Source organism: Mustelus asterias, chromosome 10 (assembly GCF_964213995.1).
Source record: "Mustelus asterias chromosome 10, sMusAst1.hap1.1, whole genome shotgun sequence".
Lineage (NCBI taxonomy): Eukaryota > Metazoa > Chordata > Chondrichthyes > Carcharhiniformes > Triakidae > Mustelus > Mustelus asterias.
This window is the reverse complement of record NC_135810.1, coordinates 115619914-115643607: the sequence shown is the minus strand read 5'-3', so window position 1 is coordinate 115643607 and position 23694 is coordinate 115619914. Positions and strand designations below refer to the sequence as shown.

Below are 23694 nucleotides of genomic sequence, written 5' to 3'. Positions count from 1 at the left end.
TGTGCATTGAGGATGGCTGAGAAACCTTCAGGGATATAGTATATTACATTGCTCTAGAGGTTTTCGGCTCTACCTGTCATAAGTATCAAGGTTGATTTGATTTAAAAACAATGAGTTAATTCAGAAAGTAATCGAGGAGAAACGTCGCCTCTGCAGGGTTTTCCTCAATGACAGGACATCACTATCCAAGCATTTATGCCGACTGAAAAATCTGCAGAACTGTCTAGTGAAAGCTCAGAGATGCAAGACGTTTGGTTAAATCAAAAAGCAGATGGACTTCACTCATATGCAAATCCCAAAGACTGGAAAGGATTCTTTGATGCTCTGTTAGAAGCAATGAACCAGTCAAACACCTGACTGGCAGGAACGCTCCAGGAGCTGATGCCTCCCAGCTGAGGTCTAAAAGGCTGGAGACCTAGTCAAGAAGCTCTTTAAACTCTTTCTGTATATGTGGGAGCAAGGAACCATCATGCAAGAATGCAGGCATGCCTCCATTGAGCATCTGTGCAAACAGAAATCAAATCCCCAATCTTGTGACAATCATAGAGGAATCTCCTACCTTTCCATCGCCCGCAAAATCTTTGCCAGAATGAGTCTGAACTGCAATATCTCAACCAGGGTCTGCTGTGAGGGAGTCAGTTTCAGAAAAGGTCAAGGAACTACTGATATGATGTTTATAGTGAGACAACTCCAGCAGAAATGTCAAGAACAGAACCTGGACCTTTAGCACCACATTTATTGACCAGGTGAAGGCCTTTGCCACCGTCACCATGACAAAATCCCAGATGCTGTGGTGCTTACCCAAGCATCCATGCCATATTGAGAGTCACAACTGAACTTGGTTGGTCATGTAGCCAGAATGTTGATGCTCGCTTTCCAACATTAATCCTCTATGGAGAGCTTGAGTCTGGGTGTGTTTTCATGATGATCAAAGAAAGCTCTACCAGAACACGCTGAAGGCTTAATTTAGGAGGTTTGATATTGGTGTCAAGTTTTGGGAGAAATTTACCCAGGGTTGCTGCATCTGGTGCAGCTTCCTTCGAAGGCAAGTGCATATCCGAAACAGAGAGAAACTGCAAGCCAAAGAAATCCCAAGCCAACAACCTCAGTCATTTGCAGTATCCTGTTCTATTTGCAGCAAATCCTTCTGGGTACGGGTTGGCCGTAGCCATTTACATGCCCACCAAAACCCTATCAAACACTGCAGATAATTAGCATGATGTGGAGATGCCGGCGTTGGACTGGGGTAAATACAGTAAGAGTTTTAACAACACCAGGTTAAAGTCCAATATGTTTATTTGGTAGCAAATGCCATTAGCTTTCGGAGCGCTGCTCCTTCGTCAGATGAGATATCCACTCCATCTGACGAAGGAGCAGCGCTCCGAAAGCTAATGGCATTTGCTACCAAATAAACCTGTTGGACTTTAACCTGGTGTTGTTAAAACTCTTACGACGATTAGCATGGCCATCTTTGCTTCAAAGGGCAACCAAGATGATCATTCTGTGTTTAATTTAATTCCCCCTATTCACCTTCAAGCTTTTCCACTCAATGTAGGATTGTAATGATATTAACATCACAGTATAAATGATGGAGAGCCGTAAGAGATTACAGAGATAGTTAGAGATGAGACCATGAAGGAATTTGCGAAGGATCATTTTAAAGTCGACACGGGGAGCCAGCATAGGTCAGTGAACATAGTGGGAATGGACGAGTGGGACTTGGTGCAAGTTAAGGCATGTGTGACAGAGCAAGTTTATGCAGGGTAGAACAGTGTCCAAAAGGATTTCAATGCTCACCAAGCCTGCAGCAACCAGGTCTCCATATTTACCGCATGATATGAAATATATGCAATAGTACTAAAAGAAACATACAATTTTTTCAAAATAGGTTTGCGGTTTTAAACCATCAGCAATTGAGATTGTTGCACTTGCTGCCAGAGCCAGGATAATAGATTAAAAATGTTTTTGCAATCCAGTTGTTCTGCAAAACAAGTCGGTGGTGACAATCTGTTAATTGAAGTGTTGTGTTTCTTATTATTTGCTCCATTTTATTTTTTAAACTATCTTCAATATTTTATCAGAATTGAAATATTAGAAAAGTCAGAGAAGGAAAAGAATCAACAAATTTCTCCGTATTGACTTCTAAGTTTCTCTTGCTTTGCTTACATACTTGTCACCTATTTCTGAAAACTCTGTCCAGAAATCAAATAGATCTTTGGCTCATGGCCAACCTCCTGTAATTTCTCCTCTTCCTCCAATAGCATCGTGTTCCTTTCAATCACTTGTTTCAATGGATCCTGGTGAAGGCTGAATATGTTTAGATGTCACTTCACTGGGCCTGCTTGCCAAAATTGCACAGTTCACCCCACTTTGGCAGCCATGCAGCATTGTCCATCACTTGTGCACTTGCAGTATTTTATGAAAAGCACCAGCTAAACAAATGCCAAGTTCTTAAGTTAGCATCCCCTGCGTTAATTAAATTGCCCAAGAAAACCTTGAGAGCACTGCATCTCTCCTTCCGAAAGGTGGCCTGTGCTTCAGTGAATTGTCCGGCAGATCTAAATGTGGTGTTGTATGAATGTACCTATAAAGAGAAGATGACGAACTGTGTATTTTTTTTTGCTTCATTGAACAAGTGACCCTTCAGTTTTCAGATGACTAGAGTGTGGTCCAATCAATATATGACTCCTGTCCGATAGCAACATATTGATTCTTCCTTGCTCATTTAGGTTTAAATGACAAATTGTGGTTTAGCAAGTGCCACCCATACTTGTACCCACTGCTGCACCTTCAAAACAAGGTGTGGCTTTAAAAATGGACTGCATCAATTCATTGCATGTCTGTGGCCAATCTGCTACATGTCATGAGCATTTTGGAAACATTGGGGTAGAACGTGGAAGGCTGGCCAGGCATGCATTGAAATAGTTAAGTCAAGAGCGTAATAAAAGGAATAGATGTGGGTTTTATCAGCAGATCAACCACTTCCCTGCTGTACTGTCTTAAACCTTTTTCCATTTGATAGACAACGTGCAAGAAGCTGGTCTTGTATTGTGACTTTAAAGTTCAGTGTTGAACACTATTGGTCATCTATCTGCCTACTGAATGAAGTGCCTCTCTCCAGGTCCCTTTTGGTTTTGTACACATTATTGCATAATTTTCTATTCCGTCCACGTGTTGATGGGCAACATGTACTGTTACCCATCAGATTTCTAATGCTCGCCAAGAAATCCAGCCAGTAAATTGGTCAGAAATAACTGGAGCCTCTGCACGGAGATTGTAACTTACTTCTCCACCTCTAATATTGATGCACTTTCATTACTGGTGTTACGAAGTGGAATTTTGACAAATTTCTTTTCTACTGAAGGAAAGTTAAATTGAACAAACTGGACTGAAGTACAAATTTGGGCATAGTAAACAGGGGACTTGCAAGATGTCAGTGGGGATCAAGGCGATGGCAATAGAGGTATTATTGCTGGACTAATCCAGCATTATGCTCTTGGGCAGATGGGGAAATTTGAATTCAATAAAAATCTGGAATTAAAAGTCCAATGATGACTATGAAGTCTTTGCCAATTGTTGTAAAAACCCATCTGGTTCACTAATGATCTGATGCCCTTATCTGGTCTGGCCTAAATGTGACTACATGTGCCCTCAGGGCACTTGGAGATGGGCAGTAGATGCTGGCCAGCCATCAGCATCCACATGAATAAATAAAATGTCACAAACGCTTTGGTCAATGAATTGTCTTTGAATTTTGATTTTTATACTGCTGCAGTGCAGAAAATTCAACATTGGCTGGTGGCCAAAAAAATTGCCAGTCTAACCTAATATTACATAAACCATGGGGAGATGCCTTACAAATCGATCTGCTGTGAAGCACGGTGTTGAATGTCTCTCTGAAATCTAGGTGGGCAACATGTACTGTTATCCATCAGATTTCTAATGCTCGCCAAGAAATCCAACCAGCAAATTGGTCAGAAATAACCTGAGCCTCTGTGCATGGAGACTGTAACTTAGTTCTCCACCTCTAATATTGATGCACTCTCATTACTGATGTTACTAAGTGGAATTTTGGCAGAAGGTTTTACTACTGAAGGAAAGTCAAATTGAACAAACTGGGCTGAAGTACATGTTACACGAAGGAATGGATTCCAAATCCATTCATTCAAACTCTTAATTGACTTGATCAAACAATGATGCTTTGAGCAAAAACTGGGCTTGGCTTCTGGAGAACCTTAGGGAACCACTCATTCTTCATTTATGGCCAACAAGTGACAGAAAGTAGACTGGGCGAAGGCTGTTTAAGGTGAGAAGTCGGAAAAGTTAGATGGCAAGCAGTTGTTTGAGGCTGGATTATCTTCCACATTCAACTCTTAAAACATCCATCTTTTTCAATTTAACCTTTAAGTTTAAAGGACCTTCGAATGGAGGTTGATGATTTGTGAATAACATCCTAATTGTAAGCTCTAAAATCTACTGCCTTAAAGGGTGTCATGCTTAGAACTAGCCTGTGTATATTGAAAGGTGCCAAGTTTAATTTATGGGTGATATTGATTACATAATGGGAAAAATCAGCCAGGTTTCCTACTTGATGGCCTGTGACTGATATAGGCCATTTTAAAGATATACTTTCATGGGATTTGGGCATCACTGGCAACCCAGCATTCACTGGCCATCCCTAATTTCCCATGAACTGAGAGTGGTTTGCCACATAGATATTGATATGTAATATTTCCTTTATTGGGATATGGGAAAGCCAGCGTTCATTGCTCTGAGGAGACTAAGAGTCAAGCTAGTATTTATAGTACTGAGGTCATGCATTAATATCCCACAATAGCAAGTTGTGAAACCTGGTACTTTGTAAGCAAACGCCAGAAAATGAAAACCCAAGCGGTTCATTCATTCCCCTCAGGAAAGGACATCTTTCTACCTAGCCTGGCCTAATGTGAATCCAATGCCGTGGTACCTGGTTGACTTTTGATCATCTCAGGGCAACAATTACTGCTGTTCCACATTCTTAGAATAAAATAAAATGTTTTTATCATTTTTCTTTGCACCTTTTTGGAATTGTCGATGGCCTCTGGATGATCTCTCGGCAACCTTGGACGACACTGCTGCGTCACAGCATCAGGGACCCAGGTTCGATTCCCAGCTTGGGTCACTGCCTGTGCGGAGTCTGCGCGTTCGCCCCGTGTCTGTGTGGGTTTCCTCCCACAGCCCAAAAGACATGCTGGTTAGGTGCATTGACCATGCTAAATTCTCCCCCAGCGTACCCGATCAGGCACTTGAGTGTGACGACTAGGGCATTTTCACAGTAACTTCATTGCAGTGTTAATGTAAGCCTACCTGTGGCACCAATGAATAAACAGTTTGCTTGTGCTATTTGTTAAAGCTTAATGGTTACAAAAGTACAGATACTTTCCCTTTGTTCACCTCAACTTGCCTGCCATTTTCTGATTTCATTTCAATTTGCCGCATTATCAGATTTGCTGACCACCTTTATTTCAAAAGTTTCAATACAGGCAATCATTTTCATTGCAATATCCTGTGGAAATATTTGGACCATAACTGTTGCATTTGTTGCTTAAAGTATAAAATGTATTTAAGAAAAGGTTTAAGTTTGTTTATTAATGCCACAAGTAGGCTTACATTACAAGTGTTTCAGTATAAGTGTCATACACTTCATTGTGGTATATCTGTACCTTTTTATTTGAAAGTAGATTTGATGCATAGTCAAAGATCTCCCACAGTTGCTGTCTCCAGTGTGTCCGTGTGCCTCACTTGTTGGGGTTACAACCAATGTATTTAAGAGCCTTGATGGCTTGATCATTAATATGATGGTGATCAATGTACTTATTCCTGCAATGTAGCACATGCTCAATGCTATGCCCTCCCATATAAACAGCAAACATTTTGCAAACTGTTCCCGATATCACCTTTCAGTATGGGCTTGTCAAGTTGAGTAAGTAATATTTCAGCTCCTTGCAAATTACATTGTACCCTCATTATGCAGAGTACTGGCGATGGGAATCTTTTATCATATTTGGCACTTAAAGATATTCAGGAGCTTGGATGTGCAACTTTACTGATATTCTTTATCGATGTCTGAAATGTATTAGGTCCATCAAGAGGCATCAGCAATAGCAGCTGTGACCCTGGCATGATTGTGGGACTGAGGCTTGACTGCTCTAACCAACCCTTGTGCGCAAAAGCTGAGTTCCCGTTCGGATCTCTAATACTTGATATAACTTTATTGATTATCTTTGCAACTTGTTTGTTTTAGCCTAACTCAAATAATTACCTGAGCAATGAGGCCGAATGTTACAACCAAAGAGATGTATATTGAATAGAGTTAATTTGCACAAGTCATGTCAGTAGCAGCTGTATAAACTATAGGTAGTATTGGTGATAAATGCCTGTCATTTTTGGTTGATGACAATGTTTCTGGCCTCGATATTTCAGATTTGCATATTATGTAATGTATTGCTGCAGATTCTATTGAATGACCATTCTGAATGCTGCCAGTGGTGTTGAACAGAAATCGACATGCTTTGGCTTCTTTGGCCTCCCTCTTTGTAACCATTCCATGATTCTATTAAGATTTTAGCAGTTTATTGAGTGATGTGAAAACTGCATTAAAGTTGGAAAAGTCTCTGCAAATAAACCAGTATTTTGATGCAAACGTGAAAGTTGTTTAAAAAAATCTGAAATATTCAGATAATGGAGTTCTGTGACTATTTTCTGTGTCTGGGTTTTCAAAGACTGATCGTCTTTGTGCTGTTTTTCAGGGACTGGAACCTTTGGACGAGTTCTGCTGGTCAAAGACAAGAAGACAAGAGAATACTGTGCTTTGAAAGTGATGAGCATTCCTGATGTAATCCGGCTTAAACAGGAACAGCATGTGCATAATGAGAAAAGCATCTTAACAGAGATCCATCATCCATTTCTTATACGGCTGTAAGTAGGCTTGTGTTTAGTTAAGATGATTTTGCCTGCTTAATGCAGTGTTACAATTAGACTTGCATGCAATGTAGTCAGCGTTGCTGGTGTAAGTTACTTTTCTGCCTTCTCTTCAGCATGAATGGCTGAGTTTACGTTTGGCAATTCTAAGTTAAATGATTTGACTTTTTTCCTGCTTGGTCCTTATTGAACTCCGTTTTTTTTCCTAAATGTCATGCTGGGAATTGTTTCGAGTGTTGCTGTGCATGAAAAATGAAGAATTTTGAAAAAATGTTAACTTTCATCTTCAACACTAGATTGCACAGATGCTCCAACTGTTTAAAAGAAATAATGTGGTCCATATGGGGTGCAGTCACATTTTAACATCAAACCAGCTTAAAATTTGTCAATAGATTATGGTAACAACCACTAGCATTTATGTTGGGTGTGGGTGACATTTTAATTTTTAAAATTCCTTTTCGTTTCTCTAAATGTCAATGCCATAATGCCTCTTTATGCCCACATTCAATTTCTGACCTCATGAACTCTGTTGGTGCACTTCTGTGAAACATTGCATCTGTGTTTTGTATATGTATCAGCTTGGGTACCTGGTAGTTAATTTGACTCATTCCTGGAGTACTGGCAACAGCGTTGGTCTCCTTATTTAAAAAAGTACATAATTGCATTAGAATCAGTTTAGAGCAGGTTCACTGAAAAATTGAACAGGTTGGACCTGCACCTGTTGTAGTTTAGAAGAATGAGAGGTGATATTATTGAAATATATAAGACCCTGAGGGAACTTGACAGAATGTGTAAGACTTGAGCTAGGGGACACAGTTTAAAAATGAGAGGTGGATTGTGCGGCGTTACGGGGGGATAGGAAGGAGAGGGGTAGGCTTGGGTAAGATGTTCTTTTTGAGAGTTGGTGCAGACTAGATGGGCCAAATGGTCTCCTTCTGCATTGTAGGGATTCTGTGGTTTTGTGGCCTCCCTTTTAAGATAGAGATGAAAGGTTTTTTCCCTCAGATAAACTTTATGCTGTGGAACTTTCTTCCCCAGTATGTGGTGGAGGCAGGGTCATTGAATTTATTCCAGGCTGAATTTGGTAAATTTTTGATGGACAAGGGAGTCAAAAGTTATGGGATGGGGTGACAGTAAAGACAAGAAAGTGGAGTTGAGCCCACAGTCAGACCAGGTACAGCAAATGGTGTAGCAGGGTTCAAGAGCCAAATGGCCTACTTCTCTTAAGTCCTAGATAGCTGGGTCATCTCCCTACACGAAAACACACACAAGATGGAAGGAGACCATATGGCCCTGTTCCACCATTGAATGGAGAAGTGGAAACATGGAAGAGAGAAAGAAGGTTGATAAAAATGGATTAATGAAATGGAAAGAAACAAAATGAAATAAAATAAATGGAAATGGGGTGAAGATGGAGGGGAGTGTGCATGCTCTGAAGTTAAACTGTTCAGTCCGGAAGGCTGTAATGTGCCCAATCGGAAGATGAGGTGCTGTTCCTCCCGTTTGCGTCGGGATTCGCTAGAACATTGCAAAAGGCCAAGGACGGACATGTGGACAGGAGAGCAGGGTGGTGTTTTGAAGTGGCAAATGACAGGAATGTCTGGGTTCTGCTTGCAGATGGACCGAAGGTGTTCAGCAAAGTGGTCACCCAGTCTATGTTTGGTCTCTCCAATGTAGAGCAGCAAATGCAACAGACCAGGTTGAAGGAGGTGCATGTGAAACGCTGGGATGGTGAGCAGGGAGAAGATGAAGGGGCAGGTGTTGCACCTTCTACGATTGCATGGGAAGGTGCCATGAGCAGGGGGTGAGGTGTTGGGTGTGATGGTGGAGGTGAGCTAGAGGGAACTACCCCTGCGGAATGCTGACGGGGGGGGCGGAGAAACACTGGTGGCATCATGGCGGCAATGGCAGAGGATGATCCTTTGAATGCGGAGGCTGGTGGGGTGAAAAGTGAGGACAGGGGGTACCCTATCATGGTTCTGGGAGGGTGGCGGGTGAGAGCAGTGGCATGGGGGATGGGTATTATACATCTTGTTGCCCATTTACCTGAGCTTTCTGTAGCACTTTGCAGCCTCTGTGCCCTCCTCACAACTTAAATTTCCACCTAGCTTTGTATCATCAGGAACACCACAATAATGAGTTGAATTTTACTTGGAGCCACTGATTTATCATTCAATTTGTCATTATTTCTGTACCAGATGCTAAAATATTGCTGTTGATTTGGGATCTAATTTTGCCATTTGCTTATTTTTCAGTTGACAGAATCAGAGATCTTAATCATTTTTCTGCTGTGTTAACCTATCTATTAATGTTTAACAACAGGTACTGGACACATCACGATGAACGCTTTTTATATATGTTAATGGAATATGTGCCTGGAGGAGAACTGTTTTCTTACTTGCGTAACCTTGGACGTTTCAACAATGGTACTGGACTTTTTTACTCTGCAGAGATTGTGTGTGCAATAGAATATCTACATGCCAAAGATATTGTTTACAGAGACTTGAAACCTGAAAATATTCTACTGGACAGAGAAGGTCATATTAAACTTACAGACTTTGGATTTGCAAAGAAACTTGTTGACCGGTAAGTTCTTTTGCCTTGGCTACCTGCTTAATATCTATCACCTTGCAACGTTTTATTGTTTTGTGCAGTGGAGCAAACCATCTTGTTACTATGTTTGAGAAATAAACATTACTGGATTTCAAGAGATTGTAATAGTTTCATGGCGATTGAGAATTAATGACTTTTTATGAACAAATAACTTGTTATGGCGTGGGCCTGTTGATTGATATGTACTTGGAAACAATGGGGAAAATGTTTGGAATCTCTCATTGCAATAACAACTTCCATAGAACACTAACACCCAGAAAGTGGTTTAATTTGAAAGTGAAATTAACAATCCACTGTTTCTGCTGTTGCTTTTAAGCGTGTACATTGAAATTTCAAATTGAGATATCCTCCAGTGGATAAAATAATTCCCCCCACTGGTGTGCTAAATCTCCCAGAAATTGATCAATTTAAGTAAAACGTTAAGCATCAAAATGCTTTGTTTGGAGAAAGTTTTATGTTTGGAAACGTGTAAATAGCCTGTCCGGAATTCTCTGGCCGTTCACACCGGCAGGATTCTCTGGTCACACCGGCAGTACACTCCCGCCCATGAGTTTCCCGCTGGAGTGTGGTGACGTCAGTAGGAATTCCCATTAACAGCGGTGGAACCAGAGAATCCCACCACTAGCAACCAGTGTGCCACCTCCCGCCAGCGGGAAACACGTGGCTGGGAGGCCGGAGAATCTCGTCCCCTGTCTTATGGCCTGAAAGGACCTACTTTTCACAGAGTGAACTGAGCTCAGTTGATATACATGACGTTGACGCCTTGGGCTAAGAAAAAGAAAAGCCCGATGTTGGCCTTTGTTACTGATTAATATTTAAAGACTCCTACTGGAGAGCACATTAGATGTTTGTAAAGCACAGGATTGAACTCAGCTGTGCCTGAAGTTTTGAGACGTCATGTTTCTATAAAGGCAAGCTTATTGAATTAGAATTATGATAAATCATGTTCTGAGTTAGATTTTCTGCCAATGTATTTTTCAGTCCATAGTGTGCATCAAAAAGAATATTGACAAATGGTTGGCAATGCTTGAATAAATTATTGGTGTAAAACAGCAAGAATGTTGAATGTTAAATGTTGAGCGTTTTACACTTCAAGATATTTTCAAGTTGATTTTACACAAATGTAAAAACAGATGATTCAGGCACGAGAGCAATATTTTTCATTGCATTAGCCGCATGTGGCTTAACTGAGAATTCTAATGTGGTTAATTGCAATTTTTGGTCAGTAAAACTGACTTGGGTATGTATTCTTGATGCTCATTCTCACAGAACGGCACGGTGGCACAGTGCTTAGCACTGCTGCCACACCAGGGACCCGGGTTCGATTCCCGGCTTGGGTCACTGTCTGTGCAGAGTCTGCACGTTCTCGCTGTGTTTGCATGTGTTTCCTCCGGGTGTTCCGACTTCCTCCCACAGTCCAAAAGACACGCTGGTTAGGTGGGTTGCCCATGCTAAATTCTTCCTCAGTGTGCCCGGACAGGCGCTGGAGTATGGCGACTAGGGGATTTTTGCAGTAACTTCATTGCAGTGTTAATGTAAGTCTACCTGTGACACTATTAAATAAACTTTAAACACACTGTGCATTTTTGCTTTATTTTCTTGATTACTGGTGTTGGTGTTGCACAGCAATTTAGAAGATAGCCAATCAAGGGCATTTGGGATGGACAATAGATGTTGGCTTTGCGAGCGATGCCCACATCCCCATAACAAATTTTTTAAAATGGTGAAACGGAAACACCAGAATGAAAGTTAAGGGCAAGGAAACTCCAAGTGGTCTGCTCAATTTATTGCAACGCCCACTCCAGCTCAGCAGAAAAAAACAAGCTCATCTGATAGCTGGCAGCTTCAGAACATCCCTTCATGGCACAGGGCAAGGAACATCTGGTGTATCTCGATGTGTGTCTCCGCAGCCATAGCAATCCATCTGCTAAAGTCAAAATGCTGTTCGCAACTGCTGGATAGAATAATTGTCACAGCACTTAAATTCTTTAATTACATAACTATGCTAGAACTTAAACTTTAGTGAAAGACTGAAAAGTTTTGCTTTGAATGATAGATATTTGTTAAGTAAATAGGAAAGTAAATTCATCCATTTGTATTTTGTGATATGGTATTCTAAAATTACTGCATATGGATAATAAAATGTTGCTGTAGCCACGCATGTGGGCAGTTTAGCAACTTCCATTGAAAAATACTGCCCTAGGTCCAAGTGTAGCACAAGCTAGTAAGGCTTCTAAAAAGCCAGAAGATTGGCAAACAATTGAGGAAGATTGTAACAGATGTCAGGAGGGCATGGGTCAGCGGGATGAAATACATTTTAATGTAGAGAGTTGAGAGGTAATGCATTAAGAAAATAAAGGATGGGAGTTACATATGCGGTGGAAAAATGCAGAAGGCTGTCAATTAGCAAAGATACAAGTTCAAATGCCTAATTTCCTGAAACTGAATTTTTCTTCCATCAAATTTTTATACAAAAGAGATCTATCTTTGAACATCTGTAAAGAGAAGACAAATTGGCAAACCTGCAGAGTATTTTGTGCATTGTTTTCTTTATCTCCAATGGGATATGCTTCAAATTGTTGAATTTGCCCCACAACAGACTTGAGGGCAAATTTCGAGCTGGTGGAATAACAGAGGCAGTTGCAACATGGATACTAAGTTGGATGAGTGACGGGAAACAAACTTGGCTGTGTGACAGGAAACATTTGTTTTTCGAACTGGAGGAAGGTTTATAGTGGAGCTTACTGGGGTTGGTGTTTGGACCCCTACTTTTCCTGATAATTTCAAAATTTGCTGATGATACGTGACCTAGAAGTGTTGTGAACTGTGAAGAGGATACTGTAGAACTTTAAAAGGAGCAGGTTGCTGCACTGAGTGGAAATGTAGCAGAAGAAATGCAATGTAGAAGCGATTCAGGAAAGAAGTGATTTGGTAGGAAAAATTGGGAGGCAATATAAAACAAAGGATGCAATCCTAAAGAGTGGAGGAGTAGAAGGACCTGACTGCATATGTGCATAAATCATTGAAGGTAGCATGGTCGGTTGAGGAAGCAGGTAATAAACCATACAGTGACCTAGGCTTTATTAATAGGGGCATTGAGTACACAAACAAGTTACATTAAACTTGAAAAAAACATTGGTTCAGCCTCAGCTGTGAGTGTTGTTCAAGTTCTGGGTACTGCCCTTTAGGAAGGATGAGAAAGCATTTGCGAGGGTGCAGGAAAGGCGAATGGTTTCAGAGTGAGCGACTTCAGTTACATTTAAGTTTTTTTTTATTAGTGTCACAAGTAAGCTTACATTAACACTGCAATGAAATTACTGTGAAAAGTCACCCAGTCGCCACACTCTGGCGTCTGTCCTGGTACACTGAGGAAGAATTTAGCATGGCCAATACACCTAACCAGCATGTCTCTAGGACTGTGGGAGAAAACTGGAGCACCCAAAGGCAACCAGTGCAGACACAGGGAGAACATGCAGACTCCGCACAGACCCAAGTCGGGAATCAAACCCAGGTCCCTGGCGCTATGAGCAGTGCTGACCATTATGCCACCGTGCTGCCCATGGATAGATTGGAGAAGTTGGGACTGTTTTCCTTAGAGCAGACTGGATAGAGTAAATGGGCAAAAAAACTATTCCCATTGATGGAAGGATCAAAAACCAGAGGATACTGACTTAAGGGGGGTCTTACGGCAGTGGCATAGTTGTATTGTCGCTGAATTAGTAATCCAAAGTCCCAGGATAATGCTCTGGGGACCTGGGTTTGAATCCCATCATGGTGAAATTTGAATTCAGTAAACTTCTGGCATTAAAAATCTAATGACCACAAAGCCAATGCCGATTGTCATAAAAACCCATCTGGTCCCATAACATTCTTGAGGGAACGAAATCTGCCGTCTTTACTTGGTCTGGCGTATGTGACTCCAGGGCCACCACAATGTGGTTGACTCTTAACTACCCTCGGGGATGGGCAATAAATGCTGGCCCAGTCAGCAATAACCATGAATGAATATTTTTTTAAAATGTGATTAGCATAAGCGCCAACAGTAACCTGAGTTGTGACCTGGAAGGCACTACCTGTGAGTGTGGTGAAGGCAGTTTGAGTCACGGAATCCAAGAAGGAATTGGATTCTTATCTGAAAAGGAAGAACGTCTAAGGCAATGGAGAGAAGGTGGTAGTTTCAGCTCAATTGCTCCTTCAGGGAGCCATTTGGACAAGAAGGGTCGAATGGCTTTGTTCTGTGCTGTAGCCTATCTGAGTCTCTAATTATGTCTTGAAGATCAGTAAAATTATAAGTTTGGTAAAATAATTAGCTCCACACACCGCCATGTTCAGAGTAGGTTGACCACAGATTTTAATTATTTTTTGACAAATTAATTGAAACATTTTATTTTCATGTGATATGAGCATTGTGGGCAAGGTCAGCATTCGTTCCTCATTCCTGATTGCCTTTGTGGTGAACTGCTGCCTTGAATCACTGCAGTCTATCTGATGCAGGTAAACTACGCCCACAATGCTGTTACAAAGATATTTCCAGATTTTTGACCCAGTAACTGAAGGAATGGCAATATAGTTCCAAGTTAGGATGGTCAATGGTAGGGAGAGGACCTTGAAGGTGGTGGTGTTCCTATGTGTCTGCTGCCTTTGTCCTTCTAGGTGGTAGAAGTCAGTTGTTTGGAAGGTGCCGTCAAGAGGCTTGATGAGTTGCTGTAGTGAATCTTACTTGTGTGTCGGTGGTGGAGGGAGTGAATGTTTAAAGTGGTGGTTGGGTTGCTAATTAGGCAGACCGCTTTGCCCAGGGTGGTGTTGAGCTTCTTGAATGTTGTTTGAGCTGCACTCATCCTGGGAAGTGGGAAGTATTCCATCCCACTCCTTGTGCCTTTGTGGACAGGCTTTGGGGAATCAGGAGGCGAGTTAGTTACCAAAGAATTCCCAGCCTCTGACATGTCATGTAGCCACAAGGGAATTCTGCAATGGTAATGCCATTGAATGGCATGGGGCGATGATTAGATTTTCTCTTATTGGAAATGGTTATTGCCTCACACTAGTGGGATGCGATGTAATCTGGGGATGGTGGTTTCCCCATGGGGAAGCGTGAGCAGATTCCTGTTAAAGCCACTTTGGCACCTCCCTGTTATTGACATCATTTATATTATATGGAAGAGGGTATAACTTGTAAGATTGCAGATCCAAATTATGTAACCAAGTGATGTGATGAGGAAGATTAATGATATTAAATGGGATCTAAATCAGTTTAAAAACTGATGAGGAATGATGTTTAATGTCAATGAATAAGTTATTTTGGTTCCTTTTGCCCATGCCCCTTCCCCCAGTCACCCATTATTTGAATGCTCACTGGGTTGTGATATATTACTGTTTAAATCTTTCTCCTCTTATCCTCCTCCATTCCCTTATTCCTTAGAGAAGCCTACTCCCCCAATACCATCATAGCCTCCCCCCACCCTGAACCTGTGCCACTCATTTCTTAATGTGTTTTATTTTCATGCTTAAAAAAACATTGTCTTCAGGAACACAGTTGTTCGAAGAAGCTGTTTCCTGATAAGCATGAGATGAAACCTGAAGACCTCTGTGAAGCATGATAATTTTGAACTTTGTAGGAAGTTTAAAAACTAGTGAAGGAGAAAATGAGATTCTTGAAATTATGACAGCTTTGTTGAAGGTTCGTTCTTTTTTTTGGTTTTTGCATGGGATTATGGCCAGTGATTATTTAGCATGTCTTTATAAAAACAGGTGCCATGGATGAGTAGTGTGGGGGGGGGGGAAAACTGTTTCACTGATGCTGTGGCGCTGCACTTTTGAGTTTGGGCTGAGGCATATTCATAGAATCATAGAATCCCTACTGTGCGGAAGGAGGCCATTTGGTCCATCGAGCCTGCACCGGCAACAATCCCATCCAGGCCTTATCCCTGTAACCCCATGCATTTACCCAGCTAATCCCTCTGACGGGTAATTTAGCGTGGCCAATCAACCTAACCCGCACATTTTTGGACTGAGGGAGGAAACTGGAGCACCCAGAGGAAACCCACGCAGACACTGGGAGAACGTGCAAACTCCACGCAGTCACCCAAGGCTCAAATTGAACTTGAGTCCCTGGAGCTGAGAGGCAGCAGTGCTAACCACAGTACTGCTCACTGGGGCTTTGCATAGCTTTTGGCTCTAATGTATAAGAATATAAGAAATAGATACAAGAGTAGGTCATTCGGCCCCTCAAACCTAATCCGCCATTCGGTAAAATCATGGCTGATCTGATTTATGGGCTTAACACTGTTCCTACCTAATCTTGATGCTGACACTAAGCAATGCAAGATGTCCCTTCCCAGCACTAATACTTCTTTCCTTGATGAGAACAATCTTTTTAAAAAAACATAGCTTAACATGCAGTCTAAAGGTTGAAGGTACTTCTAACAAAATAACTTACACAAATATAACTTGAAGTCCAGTCCCTTTATGGCCTTTGCTTTGAGATGAACTCTTGAACCCTGACACAAATTTTATAGTTTGAACTAATATATTTTTAAATACCATTTTAATATATTTTTGGCTATCTGTTGCTTTCACTGTTTTTTGTACAGCTTGTTTTATCATACTGCAGGATTATTCTGTTCCATTGGGAACAATCCTTTATAGGTCCTCCCATCGGTCTGAAGGACACTAATACACAGATAATTCAAGGGTTAATCGAACCATTGGCCACTGTTTTAAGACATCTCCTGTCACAGTACTTCAACATCTGTCTTCCCACTACAGACAGCTCACGTTGATTTTTTAAAAATTCATTCGTGGGACATGGGTGTCACTGGCTGGCCAGTGTTTATTGCCCATCCCTAGTTGCCCAAGGGCAGTTGAGAGTCAGCCACATTGCTGTGGGTCTGGAGTCACGTAGGCCAGACCAGGTAAGGATGGCAGATTTCCTTCTCTGAAGGACATGAATGAACCAGGTGGGTTTTTCCAGCAATCGATAATGGTGTCATGGTCATCATCAGTAGATCCTAAATTCCAGATTTTTTTTAACTGAATTTCAATTTCACCACCTGCCATGGCGGGATTTGAACCCGGGTTGCCAGAATATTAGCTGAGCTTCTGGATTAATAGTCTAGCGACAACCACTATGCCATTGCCTCCCTCTGTGAAGAATATAAAGATGAACTGAATATTAATTTAGCACAAAAGCTAGATGTAGCTAATTTTGTAATGGTTTTATACAGCTGGTTACTGTAATAGTCAGTCAGATAAAGTGGCTGTGTGTTTTTGTCTGTGTTCAAGGAATGTTTCATTGGATCTTCAGCCAGTCTGACCAGAATATGGCAATTTATCATGACATCACTATTCTTTACATCAATGCCAACCAAAATGTTTTGGCCAGACTCTTGTAGAGGTGAAATATCAGGCCACCCACACTGCAATTGACTTACAGGAAGACCAGCTACGTGTTAGAAAATAAATACTGAAAGTGGCTGAGCTAGCTTGCTCTTTTGAGACTTAGACTTGGAAAGCAAATTATGAATCATGCTTTCACCACAGCTAACAGATTTCAAAGACAAACGTTTGATGCTCACAATATCCTTTGCATTGAACTTTAGTGACAAGATAACACGTTTTAGAATTAATTGCTTTTGTGGAGCAACATTTTTTATAGAATCATAGAATCCCTGCAGTGCGAAGGAGGCCATTTGGCCCATCGACTCTGCATCGACAACAATCCCACCCAGGCTCTATCCCCATCACCCCACGTAATCTCCCTGACACTGAGGGACAATCCCACCCAGACTTGTTCCCCGTAATCCCAAGTGTTTACCCCGCTAATCCTTCTAACCTACACATCTTGGGACACTAAGGGGCAATTTAGCATGGCCAATCAACCTAACCCACACATCTTTGGACAGTGGGAGGAAACCGGGGCACCCGGAGGAAACCCACGCAGACACAGATAGAATGTGCAAACTCCACAATCACCCAAGGCCGGAATTGAACCTGCTGTGAGGCAGCAGTGTTAACCACTGTGCCACCGTGCTGCCCCTTATGTTCAAGTTACATTCAGATCTGGGTAACTAAATGGGTCGAGGCGGATTGGCATGAAAATTAGACCGTTCTATCATTAGTTTTTGCAAATTCTGGACTGAGCACATATCTACAACATCACTGTATATTGTATTCTGTGTATTTCATAATGTACTAAATAGTTTTACGTTCATCAGTGTATCACTTCTGATAGTGTATTGTCAACAGTACTGTTAATGAACTCATCCTAGTTTGCAGTGAGAGTTGATTAGTAGTTGATATTGAATTGGACTATTGCTATGCTTACATGAGTAAGTTGTTAGTTCATGTCCCCCTCCAGAAATGAACATTGGATCTTGGCTGAGTTTCTATTGCAATATAAATACGGAGGGTGTGCTGTATTGCCTAAGGCACCATCTTATTGATGACTGGTTTAACCAGTCCCATCTGCAGCTTCATGTAGGTGGCATTATTTTGAAGAGGAACAGTGTGTTCTGGCCAGCATGTATATAGAGAAAGGTTCACTAGTTTGATCTTTGGTATGGAGGGATTTTCATATGGAGAGAGATTGAGTAGGTTGGGCCTGTCCTCATTGGAGTTTAGAAGAATGAGAGGTTACCTTATTGAGACGTCTAGGATTCTCAGAGGGCTTGACAGGGCAGATACTGAGAGGTTATCCCCCCCCTTGTGGGAGAGTCTAGACCAGAGAGCATAATCTCGGGGTAAGGGGGTTACCCATTTAAGACTGAGATGAGGAGAAATTTCTTCTGAGGGTAGTGAATCTGTGGAATTCTTTACCACAGAGGGCTGTAGATGCTGGGTTAAGTATGCTCAAGGCTGAGATAGACAGATTTTTAATCAGTAAGGGAATAGAGGGTTATGGAGACAAGGCGGGGAAGTGAAGCTGAAGATCAGATCAGTCGTGATATCATTGAATAGTGGACTGGACTCAATGGGCTGAATGGCCTACTTCTGTTCCTAAGACATGGTCTTATATGTCACTAGGACATATTATTTGATCATTACCTCACTTGTGGGTCTAAAGCGTAAATCTTGCTTCACTTCCCCTACTGAGATCTGCTGAGTATTTCTAACATTTCCCAGATCTAGAACCATAGAAAATTACAGCTCAGAAACAGGCCTTTTGGCCCTTCTTGTCTGTGCCGAACCATTTTATGCCTAGTCCCACTGACCTGCACTTGGACCATATCCCTCCACACCCCTCTCATCCATGAACCCATCCAAGTTTTTCTTAAATGTTAAAAGTGACCCCGCATTTACCACTTTATCCGGCAGCTCATTCCACACTCCCACCACTCTCTGCGTGAAGAAGCCCCCACTAATATTCCCTTTAAACTTTTCTCCTTTCACCCTTAACCCATGCCCTTTGGTTTTTTTCTCCCCTAGCCTCAGCGGAAAAAGCCTGCTTGCATTCACTCTATCTAAACCCATCAAAATCTTATACACCTCTATCAAATCTCCTCTCAATCTTCTGCGCTCCAGGGAATAAAGTCCCAACCTATTCAATCTCTCTCTGTAACTCAGCTTCTCAAGTCCTGGCAACATCCTTGTGAACCTTCTCTGCACTCTTTCAATCTTATTTACATCCTTCCTGTAACTAGGTGACCAAAACTGTACACAATACTCCAAATTCGGCCTCACCAATGCCTTATATAACCTTACCATAACACTCCAACTTTTATATTCAATACTCTGATTTATAAAGGCCAATGTACCAAAGGCACTCTTTACGACCCTATCCACCTGTGACGTCACTTTTAGGGAATTCTGTACCTGTATTCCCAGGTGAGTATTTCTAACATTTTCTGGGTTTTTTTACTCATTCATGGGACTTGACTGTTTGAAATTTGGCTGCGGAGTTTCCTAGATTACAACATTCAAAAGTATGTAATTGGTTGTTTGGGATGTCTTAAGATTGTGAAAAGCAGAGTATAAATGCAAGCCTGCCAATTGTTAAGGATGACAATGCATGAATCATGAGCCTGTTCTCTCCCCTATAAAATCCCGATAACTTCCAGTGCTAGAAAAATGTTGTTTCTCCAGTTTGCCTATTCCGCATGAGTTTCCTGATGCAGATTAACAGTACTGGGAAGTCTGAGGGAAAACCCAGCTCCCCAGAATTAGTTGCAAGTTTTGGCTTGCATGCTGAATTGCTGAATAATACTATTGCAATAATAAAGCATTCTGACATCAGGAGTATTAAATTCCACACAACTAAATTGCTAAGCACTTCTATTTGTGTCTGCTCACCCTGTTTTTCTGCATTTCTTTTAACTAGATGTTTCTTTGTAACATACCCCATTACGTACTTACTGCATCCTTTTTAGTAATCTGTTAAATTTAAAGTATATTGCAAGTCTTGTCAGTTGATAAGCCTGCTGTGCGTTCCTAGTATTTCCTGTTTTTTAGCATTTGAGGCTTGACCTGTCGCAATAGTGTTCCCCACCCCTTTTTATTTACCATGAAGGTCTAATACAGATAGGAAATATACAGTAAATGGCAGAACCCTCAGGAGTATTGATAGGCAAAGGGATCTGGGTGTACAGGTACACAGGTCACTGAAAGTGGCAATGCAGGTAGAGAAGGTAGTCAAGCAGGCATACGGCATGCTTGCCATCATCGGCCGGGGTATTGAGTTTAAAAATTGGCAAGTCATGTTGACGCTTTATAGAACCTTAGTGAGGCCACACTTGGAATATAGTGTTCAATTCTGGTCGTCACACTACCAGAAGGATGTGGAGGCTTTGGAGAGGGTACAGAAAAGATTTACCAGGATGTTGCCTGGTACGGAGGGCATTCTCTATGAGGAGAGGTTGGAGAAACGTGGTTTGTTCTCACTGGAGTGACGGAGGTTGAGGGGAGACCTGATGGAGGTCGACAGGATTGTGAGAGGCATGGACAGAGTGGATAGTCAGAAGCTTTTTCCCAGGGTGGAAGAGTCAATTACTAGGGGGCATAGGTTTAAGGTGCGAGGGGCAAGGTTTAAAGGAGATGTATGAGGCAAATATTTTACACAGAGAGTGGTGGGTGCCTGGAACTCATTGCCGGGGAAGGTAGTGGAAGCGGATACGGTAGTGACTTTTAAGGGGCGTCTTGACAAGTACATGAATAGGATGGGAATAGAGGGATATGGTCCCCGGAAGCGTAGGGGGTTTTAGTTAAGTCGGGCAGCATGGTCAGTGCAGGCTTGGAGGGCCCAAGGACCTGTTCCTATACTGTAATTTTCTTCTTATTATAGAAACTCTACATTCCCCTTTCACCCATATGTCCAGACTGGAGATGGGAGCTGAGAATTCTGACTCTGTCTACACCATGTGATCACCCATCTTTCCTTTACATCGAAACCCTTGTAACTGTTTTAATTTTATTCTTCCAGGTCTCCAGTCTTTGGAGTTTGGTAGTCTTGTATGTCCAGTTGTGTGCCTGGACACAATAGGTCATTATGATGTTACATATGTTCATTAGTATTACACAAATACTATTTTAAATCATGGTTCATTGTGAAATGTACAGCGAGCTGCTCTACACAATGCTGAGATTACTTCGAATCATCGAATCCCTACAGTGCAGAAGGAGCCATTCGGCCCCTCTAGTCTGCACTGATTTTCCAACAGAGCTTCTTACCTAGGACCACCCTCCCACCCTATCCCCATAACCCCACATATTTATCCTGTTGTGGGAAATTTACCACCAGAGTCAGACTTGGAGGTTTCAACAATACAGTTTTATTTCGGACACAAAGCTTTGGGAGAAAGCATTGGTACTCCGCAGTACTTGGCAGCTACCTTCTCAATTACACAATGGTAGTTGATCATTTTTATACCTTTCGGACAATAGGCAGTACGGATATTAGCTGTTTAACACATCGTTATAAGTTGACAGGTACAGACATGGGCAGTTAACATAGCATTGTTCATAGAATGGATACATTTCCTCTATCAATGACTGGTTTCGATCTATGCATTCAGTAGCTGATGATGCATTTATGTTCCCATCTGTGGCTGATCTTATTGTCAGTCTTATTGTTCTGGGTCTGCCCTTATCTTAAAGTGCCTCAAGCTCTGACTAGCTTCCTGCAGCATTTCAGTTCCTGCATGTTTTAACTTTAAGTAACTTGGCTGTGCTAAAAGCCAGTGCCTGTTTAATAACCCTTCCCAGGTGTAACCATTTTGTGTGCCAGGCAACCATTTTGTGTGTCAGGTAACCATTTCTTTAATTCCCCCGCAACATTCCCGCTAATCCTCCTGGCCTACACATTTTGAAACACTAAGGGGCAATTTAGCATGGACAATCAACCTAACCTACACATCTTTGGACTGTGGGAGGAAACCGGTGCACCCAGAGGAAACCCACGCAGACACGGGGAGAACATGCAGTCACCCAAAGCCGGAATTGAACTCTGGTCCCTGGCGCTGTGAGGCGGCAGTGCTAGCCGCTGTGCTGCCCGTGTTGATAGGAGAGACTTTCATTTGAGTGAATGGGAAGAGGCAAACCAAACTGTTCTCCTAAATCTGTCTGTAATATGAAGCTGGCAGAAAGAATTGTATTGTTTCTGCATCTACTTCACAGCACTTAATTTGTCCTTCATATCTTAAGATCTTTTATTTGTATTAATGCTCTTGAAATATGACTAAATGCAGAGTTTCTAATCGTGAATAAATTATTTATCTCCTCCATTTGAAATGGCACATTTTCATCTTGGTTTGGATTTGATATCATATAAAATAGCATATGTATTTTTTACAAATTATCCTGCTGCATATATTGACAATTTAGATTCCTGCATGATCACATGAGCACAGTAAGAAGTCTCTCAACACCAGGTTAAAGTCCAACAGGTTTATTTGGCACTAGCTTTCGGAGTCTCAGATTCCTTCATCAGGTGAGTGAGGACTTGTGAGGACACAGGTCCTCACTCACCTGATGAAGGAGCTTGAGACTCCGAAAGCTAGTGCCAAATAAACCCGTTGGACTTTAACCTGGTGTTGAGAGACTTCTTACTGTGCTTACCCCAGTCCAACACCGGCATCTCCACATGATCACATGAGTGCAGTTGAAACATTTAATTCTGCTGTGATCTCACTTTTTATCTTGCAATGCTATATTTACCTCTAATGTTTCCTTTCAATTACAGTAATAATTTTGCCTTGGGCATTTTACCTCTTCAGACTCTATAACCTGTACATCCTGAATGCCAGCGTGAACTTGTCTGTTTCGTCTTTCTTTTGGTGCAGGTGCTCCACCTACTGGCTCACTCGAGCCATGACTAGTCTCAACTTTGACAAACTTTCCACCCTTTTAAGTTTATGATGCCATGCCCATTGTGGAATTTTAGCTCAAAAGGTCGACTTTTGGTCCAGTAACAACAACTCAGCAACCAGCTGTACCATCCCTACCAGTCTGGCCTACATGTGATTCCAATTCGATATTTTCTCTTCCTAACAGCACTGTGGGTCCATCTATACTACATGTGCTGCAGTAGTTTAGGATAGTGGCTCACGTTCACCTTCTCAAGGGAGTTGGGAATGGGCAACAAATGCTGGCCTAACCAGCAGCACCAACATCCCATGAAAGAGTAAATAAAAGATTATATGGCTAAATCTGGATGTTATCCACTCCATCACCCCCGGGACGACCCTTTTTAGATCTGAGATGGGGAGTAATTTCTTCAGCCAGAGGGTGGTGAATCTTTGGATTTCATTGCCACAGAAGGGTGTGGTTGCTAGGTCATTGAGGTTATGAGGAGAATGGGGTTGAGAAACTTATCAGCCATAATTGAATGGCGGAACAGACTCGATGGGCCAGGTGGCCTAATTCTGCTATATCTTATAGAATCCAACTGCTTGCAACTTCAGCGATTACTTTGACACTGAGCTGCACTTCAGATTCTATCTATCACCTGCACTACCTGCTTACACCTTTCATCTTGCCTGTCACGACTACTATCTCAGCTTATCTGCTGCTTGAAATCCTCAGTCATTTTTTTGTTATCTTCAGATCCCCCACAATCCTGATGCTATCTTGGGCCAGCCTCCCAGATCCTCCTCCCCCTCCATGAGCTTAAGCATATTCAAAACTCTGTCC

At 41.9% G+C, this 23694-nt stretch overlaps 1 protein-coding gene across 1 annotated transcript in view; it reads left to right on the top strand.

Moving 5' to 3' along the window:
- The window catches only part of prkx (protein kinase X-linked), a 120806-nt gene that overhangs the window by 29606 nt on the left and 67506 nt on the right, over positions 1-23694 (top strand). The window contains 2 exon segments of the mRNA XM_078222527.1: positions 6789-6957; positions 9283-9546. Coding sequence (XP_078078653.1) covers positions 6789-6957; positions 9283-9546 — 433 coding nt within the window.